A 10,951-nucleotide genomic window follows, 5' to 3' on the forward strand; every position below is an offset into this window, starting at 1 on the left:
CAGAGTGGCCGGACCTTCAGCCCAGGCTGTTCATCCCCTGCTCACCCAGGGCACACTCGGGGTTGGTCCGCACCTATGTGTGAGCTCCTTAGTCAATCTTTAATTCATAAAGAAACGTGCTAATTCACACAGGAATGAGCTAATTCACAAAGAAATGTGCTAATTCATGAAGGAATGTGCTAATTCATAAAGGAGAGTACAGCTCTCAGTTTGGCTCTTGTGGTGGCACTTATTGTCTTTTCTGAGAGAACATTTGTTCTGAGTCTTGCACATGAAGCTAGTCGGGGAGCAGGCACCTGCCCGGGCTCCGCCCTCTGTGCGCCCTGCAGGAGGCAGGACAGGCCTCTGCAGTGGAAACACACTCCGTCCAGGCAGCTCGCTCTCTTGCGGAGGCTCTGCGAGTCTGTCTCTGGAGAGCCAGTTCATGTTTTCCAATAAATAAAACTAAAATTATTTCCAATAATTTCATAAGAGCTTGATCGTATATACTTCCTTGTAAATTCATTAAATTCAATGTAAAGCTTTAGACAAAATGCTAGGAAAACAGTATTCTTTTCTGTAGTTAAGAACTGACATGTTTTTTCTATGATGAATGCCTGAATCCATCCATCATGTCCTCTCCTCCAGCACCTTTGCAGGGGGCTGGCCTGAGAGTGTTCTTGGTCCCACAGGTCAGTAGGAAGCACTGGCATTTCTCTGCCGCGAAGTGGAGAGAATGTGAGGCACTCTGTTTCCTCTGCAAAGAATGGGTCCCCAGACTCCTCCCTGCACTCCTCCCTTTGGACTGTAAAGTGGTCTGACAGCCTCTGCCTGCTGACCTTCTGAGACGCATGCCTCACCTGTTCTTATCTTTCACACCCTTTCTGCCCGCATCCTTCCCTACTGCCTGCCAGGCGGACTCAGGTTTCCTGGCTCACTGCCCTGCCATTCTCACTGCCCTGTCCCTGGCTCCCTCCTGCGCGGAGAGCCCGGTTCAATCTAAACCCGCCTCGGAGCCCCTGGAGATGGCTTTTTAGACCACCCTCCTTGGCTGAGTGCCCGGTGCAGCCTTGCCGACCCTTCCCTTCGGCTGCATGGTCTGCTGGCTTCCGGGGTGGCCACTCACTGTCCCACCCTCCTCCTGCCCACAGGACAGTCACTGACCACGTGCTCATCGAGGCTTCTTCTGACCGTCCACATGGCTCTGATTCCTCTCAAGAGTATTGAGTCCCCTGCTGAGTGAGAGCCAGGGTCTCGGGAACAGTTTTAAAGAGAAGATAAAGCACTTTAGATTCAGCTTTAAAGCTGTATAAATATAACCGAGTTCTGTCAACATTTATGGAACTTCTCCAGTCCTGCAGGTGGTATTTTAAGTTGAGGGTTGAGAACCATCTTTTGTCTTTATAGCCACTTGGGACCAACCCAGGGCATTCAGGAATAATGACTCAGTGGCCGCTCGGCCAGACACAGGGGAACACTTGTCAATCTCAGCTGCTGTACAGTGCGGCCTAGGAGACAGATGGGTGGAGAGAGAGCGCCAGAATCTACTGCCTCCTCTCTCATTTAACTCAATTACCCAAAGCTCTGGTGCTTATTCCTGCAATCTTCTACTTCCACTTCCTGCTTCTGGGGTTGTTGGGACAATCAAAAGAGGAACAGCAGGCAAAAGTGCTTTGAAATGACAAAACTCCATCTAGTTTGAAGAGGAGAGTATTGTGATATCTGGGGCTGAGAAGAATACTTGTTCTCAGATTCCCTCGATGTGTCCAGTGGTGGTCTCTTTCTCAGAAAAAAAAAAATAACCCATTCAGCTATGTTCCCTCTCAGTGTTGGCGCCTTCTGACTTAACTAGCTAGCAAGTTAAGTCAGACTTATCTGAGATCTGACTTATCTCAGATCGTAAAATGGCCTTACTCAGGTTATTGGTTTTGATGGGACCGATGGGATAGGAACTCAGGATTTGGCCAGAACCAAGAATGATGGCCACCTTTTTGTATCAGGGTAGATGCAGGGGCCACCGCAGCTGATAATGAAATCATGCTGCGCCCTCATCACCTGCACTGCAGTCACCTGACAGAGGAGCCTGCATGTACTGGCTCCCTGGGTCACCTGCTTGCATCCCTGATTCCACACAAGTGATCTCTGATGTGAGGGAGCAGCTTATACAGCGGTGGACAAAGGGAAGCATACAGTTCATGTGGAAAATAATACAGTAATTAATAAATAGCAATATAAGAATAAGCTCTGTTTCGTGTACTCACACCTGTAGGCTTGCTTTCGCCCACCTGTATTTCCAGGTTGGAGCATGGGTGCAGGGTCAGATTGCCTCCATTCAATGTTGCTTGACTCTCTTCAAACTATGTGACTTTGGACCAGTCATCATCTCTGGGCTTTGGTTTTCTCTTCTCTGTAGAATGCAAGAAGATAATTTTTAACCTCAGAGGTACAGCTATGTTGAAATTAGCTGAATCCCACCTCCACCAATCCCAATTACCATGTCAAATTTTCAAGAAAAGGATTTATAAAGATTTGTTTGAACTTGAATTTCATATTTCTCAGGCACTAGTAGTTTAAGTGAAATCCAATGGAGGATGTTTTCTATTAGCATTGCTGTTTCAACAAGAAAAATAGGGCTAAGAGTCTTTCTATTTCTTTCCCTGCCCTTCCAGCTTCCCCCGCCCCAGCATCCTATCTGATACCAGCCTATTGGCTGGGCTCACCCTTAAAAATCAGTCACAATCCTTTTGCCCTTTGATTCTGTGTGAACAACCAGTCAAGTTGATGGTACTTTCTTCACTTTTCTTCTGCTTCTAAACCCTGAGAACTGGGGTGCTACTTTCTGCTCCATGGGCTTAAAACACAAATGCTTTTATTGGTTGACCCCTGCCAGCACGGTGAGGTAAAAGGAAGTGAACTCACAGGTGAGCTGGCTGGTCTAGAAAGTGGCCACTGAGGGGCTATTGGGGCCGCCCATGTTGCAGTGCTCAGCACCAGCTGGGAGGGTTAGAAATGTTGACTGCTGTTAGCCTTTGCTATTGACAACATAAACCACTAAACATAACTTTGCACCATCAACATGCAACCTACCACCCAAGATGAGGACCACAGCAAGAGTTAACACTTTCTGAGAATGTAAGGGAATGCCCCAAAGCCAGCATGAATTAACTTTGTCCTTGCCATCCTGTGGCGAGGTTCTGCTTTCACCCCCATTTTACAGATGAAGAAAATGAGGTGGAGAGGAATATGATAATGAGTCCAATGTCACTTGTAACAAGTGTCACAGACAGGTTCAGACAGAAGTGTGAGGTCTCACTAACTCCACATGTCAGTGAGGTCAGTGTGCTGAGCTTCATGTGTCCACATTTGCAGGAAGAAACAGTGTCACAGGCATTATTGGGCCTTTGTTTTCCAGCTTCCATCGTGGTTCAGAAGTGGTGGTGTCACATGGATCCCTGTTTGGAAGGAGAGGACTGCAAAGTGCTTCCAGATGACTCAGGTTGGGCCTGTAGCAGTGGCAATAAAGTCAAAACTACAAAGGCAAGTGTAGACAAAGCGGCCGGAGGTGCAACCTCAGTACTATTAGCCATGGTCCTCTTTGGTGTTATCTGGCCATTGATTAGATTGGCAAACTTGCCTGGGCAATGCCACCCCATCTGTGACTTTGGCCTTTCTGGAATGTCCTTTCCCCAGCATAACTCTTTATGTCAGACTAGAGGCCCAGTGCATGAAATTTGCAGGATCCCTAGACTTAGCCGGTGATCAGGGCTGATCCGGGCCTTCCTGCTGCCTGTTGAGGCTTTCCTTCTCCAGTTGCTGGCTGCTGGCTGCTGGCTGGGGCCTTCCTTCATTCTGTGCCGCCCCCTGGTGGTCAGCATATGTCACAGCAAGTGATTGAACTCCCAGTCTCCTGGTCAAACTCCTGAGGGACATTTTGCATATTAGCCTTTTATCTATATAGATTATACTGAACAGTGACTAGGACAAATAAGCTGATGTAATATTTTATATCCAGTGAAGTGGGAGGTCATGGAGTCATTGTCGGTGGAGGAAGGAGGTTAACACTTCCATCATTTCCAGGGCTCCACCTCTAAGCCAATCCCTGTCCACTGCCAACCTGTGTAAACTCTGTGTGCTTGCTAAGCACACCTCACCTTAAAAGAATCCCATTGTCCTTTCCCCAGTGGCCCCTTTAAGCCATTTCCCTAACCCCTTCCTAAATAAAAAAAACTTGGTGTTACTGATGACTTAGGGTCGTACATCCATCAATGATAAATTTTTCCCCTCACTGTATTTCTTGTAGACTAAGAAATGGCATTTCAGAAGATTATACTTGTATTGATTTTTACATTTAAATGTGAAACAAGACCATGAGCACAATCCGTGTTCCAGAAAAGAATGTTCCTAAGTAGCCTCTTGCCACAGCACTCCCTCCCTGTTTATGTGCAGCCAGGGAGGGCATTTGCAGGAAGCAGACCTTCAGGGGCATCTTGGCTGTGTGTGGGAGAGATGAGTTTGCTCTCGCTAAATCCTCAACGGAAGTGATATTTCATTTGGCTCTTCGCAAAGTGGTAGAAACATAATACAGTTCCCTAAGCTATCATGATACTTAGCTGCTTTTTTTTTTTTTTTTTTTTTTAGTGATATGCCACCTGAGAATAATCTCATAGTCATAAAACTTTGTTTCCTTTATTAATCCAAGTCAGTGTGACTTGGACTGCATAAAACATTTTATGTCTTTTATGGATTTTATGCGGATACAGTAACTCATTTGTGGAGCACCTCAGCTTCTGTGCAGAGCGTGCACCCACAGAAATAATTTCTGTTTCTTAAAATCAATGCTGACCTTATGCCACCGGTGAGACAGGGGTCATGTGAAGGCTGAGCTGTGGCCTCCCTGGAGGAGGGATATCAGCTACCGAACAACATTGTTCCCACGGTTCATCCATTACAGCATCAAAACAAGGAAGGGCTAATTGTAGGCTTGTCTATAGTAAGCTGCCTATGTTAGAGTTTTATTTTCCTTTAAATCAGTGGTTTAAATCAACCTTTCTAATGCCAAGACCCTTTAATACAGTTCCTCAAGTTGTAGTGACCCCCAACCATAAAATTATTTTTGTTGCTACTTCATAACTATAATTTTGCTACTGTTATGAATTGTAATGTAAATATCTGTGTTTTCCGATGGTCTTAGGTGACCATGCTAGTGGTTCTCAATCTGTGGGTTGTGACCCACAGGTTGAGAACGGCTGCTGTAGAGCCATCCTACCTAATAAAAGAGTAATATGCAAATTAAGCATCACTCCACTACATCAACAAGCCATGCCCAGCAGCTATGCCCACCAGCCAATCAGAGCAAGTATGCAAATAAACCCAACTAAGATGGCTACAGCCACAGAGAACAGAAGGGAGGCTTGGGTTTCCCAGGCAGTGGAGGAAGCCAAACATTTTGCCTGGTGGGATTGGTCCTAAATAGGAAGTTGGACATCCCTTGAGGGGTCCCAGATTGGAGAGGGTTCAGGCTGGACTGAGGACAGCCCCACTCCCCCCGCCCCGCCCCATGCACAAATTTCATGCACCGGGCCTCTAGTATCTGTAATGAAAACACAGATATTTACATTACAATTCATTAACAGTAGCAAAATTACAGTTATGAAGTAGCAATGAAAATAATTTTATGGTTGGGGGTCACTATAACTTGAGAAACTGTATTAAAGAGACTTGGCATTAGAAAGGTTGAGAACTACTGATTTAAAGGAAAATCAAAAAAGAGTAAGCAGTTGAGACATTAACAGCCTTCGCTGATGGTATGGAAATGAGAAGGGACAGTCCTGAAGCAGTCACCTGGTCTTTCCTGTGCATAAAGGTTGGTGTTCGATTTATTCTACCTGTGGGATTTTCAAGGTCCCAAGAGACGGTGCAGTGATTTCTTCTTGTGGGAAAATATAACTACCTCTGCAATCCCACCTCCACTGTCGTGTTCTTAATTCTGAGTTGCATTGCCTTCTCGGTGCTGCATCACGTGCCTAATGTCCACTTAGCACCAAAGCCAGCCATTTGCCAGGACTTTCTGTTATTTGAAAATAGAAGTAAATCATATTGAATTTGCACAATTTTCAGATTTTTACAACAACTACTAAGGGTGAAGAGCTATACTTTAGAGCAGTAGTTTTCAACCAGGGGCTTTTTGCCTTCAAGGGGATATCTGACAGTGTCATCTGGTCCAGGGTCGTTAGTCTGAGAGTGACGGCTTCTGCATTAGAGAACAGTCTACATTTTTAGTAGCTCCTTGCCAGCTCCTACCTGATCCTCCTACTTCATTTTGATGGTTTCTGCTAAGTATCTAAATGTTTCCAGTATTTTACATTGGACAGCTAGAGGTAGGAGTTCTCTGTTGACCTCACCATCTAATCTAAGATGACCAAGTCCTCCTGGTATTGTCATCAGTGGATCCCTTTCTGTCTGTCTCCTAGGCTGTCGCCTTGGGCCATCTGCATCCTCTTTTGCTACCGTGTTATAACAGTTTTGGTAGCCATTGCTACAGAAAAGTCATTTTGGGGACTTGTTAGAAGTGCCCTGTTTGGAACCCCACCCCTCGGATACTCTGGGACAGTCAGCCTGGGTCAGGCCTAGAAAGCCACACAAGCAGAGTTGTTGGGGTGACTCTGATGAACAAGCTGGATGCAGGAAGGGCTGCTTCTCTGAGCTCCCCACCTGCTCTCTGACTTCTCCTCTGCTTCCGGTGCCACCGGAGTTACCTCCCTGCCCAGGTTCTTCCTGGATGAGAGACCATTAATGGGTCCCTAGGTAACAGGTAGAAAAGTATAAGCATTTGGAAAGGAGTCTTCATTTCCACCCACCCAGCAGGCTGTGTGTCCGTGCCCATTGCTTTTTTCTTCACCCTCCTGACCCCTGCCTTCTTCTAAAATTCCTCTTGTCTTTCCAGGTCCAGCTGAGATGGCTTTTTTCCCCTGGGTCTGGTCTTCCCTCATCCTTACGGTCAGAGCGTGAAACACTCAGTCCCCTGTCACAAAACAGGGGAGCTGATGTTGGCATGCTAGCACCCGGATCCACCAACATTCCCAAGTCACATGGACCTTCCTTATACAGTCAGCAAAACCAAGGTTTTACAGGAAAATGAATCCTAAAGAGTCTTCTCCACCCTTCAGCGTAGATGGGCTCCAAAATGAGCTGGGCATGGAGAATGAACTTCCTTAAGGAGGATGCTTTTGAGAGTTACATCCTAGATATATGTCAGCTCTTGGCTGTAAACACTGTTAGGTCATATAGAGAAGATAGGATCCAGAAAGAGCCATTTCCCGGCATCAGCCACATGCCAGTCACTCTTTGGGTCACTGTCTCCTTTACTCTTCACGGCAATGGAGGCGGCAGGTGCATTTCCACACTTAACAGGTGAAGAAGCAAAGAAAGACAGTCCTTCCAGCTCAGGAGATGACTAACTCAGTCAGGATTTTTGAGCCAAAGACTAACTCCTCTTCCTTCCTTCCTTCCTTCCTTCCTTCCTTCCTTCCTTCCTTCCTTCCTTCCTTCCTTCCTTCCTTCCTTTCTTTTTAAAAAAAAATATATTTTATTGATTTTTTACAGAGGGGAAGGGAGAGAGATAGAGAGAGCTAGAAACGTCGATGAGAGACAAACATCGACCAGCTGCCTCTTGCACACCCCCTACTAGGGATGTGCCCGCAACCACTGTACATGCCCTTGACTGGAATCGAATCTGGGACATTTCAGCCCGCAGACTGACGCTCTACCGCTGAGCCAAACCGGTTTCAGCTGATTCCTCTTTCTGTCTCATCCTTCGCTCTATCTGTCAGAAGTCCTGCTGGCTATGCCTTTTCTCATTTCAGTCAAAGTTCCTTTCTTTCAGTTGCATCTGGCTGTGCGCTCCTGTGTCATCTTTGAACCACAGTCAGGGAGAGGCCACTCCCGGGCATGGATCGGGCTTCTTGCAGCCATCTCTCTCCACCTGGAAGGCTCTTCCACAGAGTCGGCACTCTGGCCCCTCCTGCAAGTGCCCCCTGACATCTCCTTTCCTGACAGCCCTCCGCACAGCAGGAGCTTCCCCCTCCTGCCTGTCTGTCTGCCTCATAGTGATCGACTGTCCGCCACACACATGTCACCTCTGACAGACCGTTTACTGGCCTGTTTGTCCAGTACTTTCCTCCAGGAAAGAAGTCAGCAAGCTATGGCTTGCCAGTCCAACCCAGCCCTTGGCCTCTTTGTGGATGGCCTCTGAGCTAAAAAGGGGCTGCACATTTTTTAATGGTTGAAAAAGTAAGAAAGAAGGAACATAATATTTCACAACATAAGAAATTCTACAAAACCCAAATTTCCATGTCCATAAATTAAATTGTATTAGAACAAAGCCATGGCCATTAGTCAATACCGTATTGTCTGTGCTGCTTTTGTGTATGAAGGTGGAATTGTTTAGGGTGAACCTGGGAGCCGGTCTATTGCAGATGCATAAACAAAGGCCTCTCTGTCAGTTAACAGGGAACCTGGGATTTGACTAAAACCTGGTTGGATCTAAAGACCAGCCATGGTGACTATGCTATCAAATAACATCATTTACTTTGAAAATATTTTCCTGGTGGAGGCATATTAAAGTCCTAAGGTTTTTGCCTCTTCCTTCTAGTTGGCGTGTTGATTAACCTGTAAAATTTTTTTATCTAAAAAAATTAAACTATAGAAACTGCTAGTCTGTTTTCTTAGATTTTAAGTGTTGAGCTTGGGTGTTTCAAATGGAAAAACAACAACAAACTTTACACACACACACACACACACACACACACACACATATATATATATATATATATATATATATATATATATATATATATATTTAATACATTTTTTAAATTGATTTCAGGGAGAAAGGGAGAGGGAGAGAGTGATAGAAACATCAATGATGAGAGAGAATCATTGATTGGCTGCCTCCTGCACGCCCCCTACAGGAGACCGAGCCCACAACTCAGGCATGTGCCCTTGAAGGGAATCAAACCTGGGACCTTTCAGTCCGCAGGCTGATGCTCTCTCTATTCACTGAGCCAAACTGGCCACGGCAACAACAAACTATCTAATGGGTGTATCTTTCTGGTAACTACAGCAGTTTCATAAAATAACTTTAAAAAATGCAAGTTAACTACATTAAAAAATAACGAAGGCAACATTTTGGTCTTGACATATGCTGATTTTCATTGGCATTCATTAGACAAAATTCCAGCACCATTAGCAAAGCACGCTCAGCATGTGCGAGCTAGTCCCAGGGGCCTCGCATGGGGTTTTTGTAGCTCCACAAATGCAAAGCAAGGACACATAATAGCACGCGTGGGACCCTTTGTGCATGTTGTCTTTGCAACCTACAAGCAGGAAGCGTAAAGGAGGGTGAAGAGCTGATTTGGGGAGGTTGGTTATGGGGGAAGCTGCCACCTGATAGCCTGCACACGGTGGCAGACAGGGGCGTGGCGGTGTGGGCAGGAAGGAGTATGTTCCGGGGGCCCGGGCATTCAATGCTCACCGTTTAATTTATTTTAGGTCACCCGGTAGCAAAGGGAGGTGCTTCCATCTCGGAGGAGCCACAGCAGGCAGAGCTTCTTGCCTGGATCACTGTCCTGGCCTCCTGTGGGACACTGTCTTGGATTTCGGCGACTTCATCTGGGCCTATGTGTGCTGCGAGGAGTGCACTCAGCTTCCTGCCCCTGCCCCCTCTCTGCTTCATCGTTTTGTCACATTGAATTGTGACATTGAATTGTGGCAGGGGCTGCTGCACAGTGACAGCCTGCTGGCGCTCTGGAGCGTACCTCCACAGAGCTGGGGGAACGAGGAATGCACAGCCGGGAATGGGCCGCCCCGGGAGGACAGCCGCCTTTACAAAGGAGTGTGGATATAGGGTCCACTCCGCCTCCTCTCTCCTCTGACCTGTTCCATTAGCCCTTGCATTAAAGTGCTTTGAAAGGGATCAAAGTAACAAAACCTATTTGCAGATGTAGTTAATAAACGCGGACTCATTAGTGACGAAGATTTATTTTATAAACCTTGAAGAATAGCAGGACTTGCTGGGATTATTGTGTGTGCATTTTGTTTTTGCTTTTGATGATTGAAATTGTTTCTGTTTTAAGTGAGATGTGCAGAACTGAAATGTGGTATTTTAACTGCAGGGCACCGTTGTGCTGAGTGCTAAGGAAGCATAGCGACTCTGATGTTTTATTGCCAAAACTTTGTCTTGAGATATTCACAGAAGAAAGAAAACCCCCTGGGCTTTGTATGGCTAATGTGTACTCACAGGGGTAAACCACTTAAAATGTGAAATAGGCTTAGCTGGTGTGGCCAGTGGTTGGGCATCGACCTATGAACCAGGAGATCATAATTCGGTTCCCGGTCAGGGCACATGCCCAGGTTGTGTGCTTGAACCCCAGTAGGGAGCGTGCTTGAGGCATCTAATTGATGTTTCTATCTCTATCCCTCTCCCTTCTTCTCTGAAATTAAGAAAAATATATTTCAAAAAATAAAATAAAATGTGAAATTGTCTCGGTTTAGATCCAGAGTGACTTCTTAGATCCAACTTGTCAATCATATTAAAATATTTTAACTCCTAGACAGGAATCTTGAAATGCTGAAATTTTAGACTTTAAGTGATTTACTCTTAACATAGCTCTTTTTCTGCTTGTTAGTCATTTTATTTCTTTAATTGGAAGTAAAACCTGGTTCATTTTTTTCTGGTTTGATGATTTTGCAGCAGTCATGTCCCCACATACTCCCAGAAGCTGTTATGAGGAAGTTACTGCAGGTGAAAGAACTGATCCAGATTTCGAATGCATAATGTTATAAAAACACACATACTACTATAATGACATGGGGTAGGTGGTTTTATATATTGAGAAATGCCAGAAACATACTTTCTGTACTATTAGTGATCCCTGTACCCTCACAATTATGGGAAAAATAGCACTGTAATGTT

General features: G+C 45.6%; 1 protein-coding gene across 1 annotated transcript in view; it reads left to right on the forward strand.

The window, feature by feature from the left end:
* The window catches only part of TAFA4 (TAFA chemokine like family member 4), an 86,713-nt gene extending 76,320 nt beyond the window's left edge, over positions 1–10,393 (forward strand). Inside the window, 2 exon segments of the mRNA XM_036430576.2 lie at positions 3,392–3,516; positions 9,529–10,393. Of these exon segments, the coding sequence (XP_036286469.1) occupies positions 3,392–3,516; positions 9,529–9,540 (137 nt within the window). The 3' untranslated portion in view covers positions 9,541–10,393.
* Positions 10,394–10,951: the final 558 nt, after the last annotated feature.

The sequence above is a fragment of the Pipistrellus kuhlii genome, unplaced genomic scaffold (genome assembly GCF_014108245.1).
Source record: "Pipistrellus kuhlii isolate mPipKuh1 unplaced genomic scaffold, mPipKuh1.p scaffold_m20_p_11, whole genome shotgun sequence".
Lineage (NCBI taxonomy): Eukaryota > Metazoa > Chordata > Mammalia > Chiroptera > Vespertilionidae > Pipistrellus > Pipistrellus kuhlii.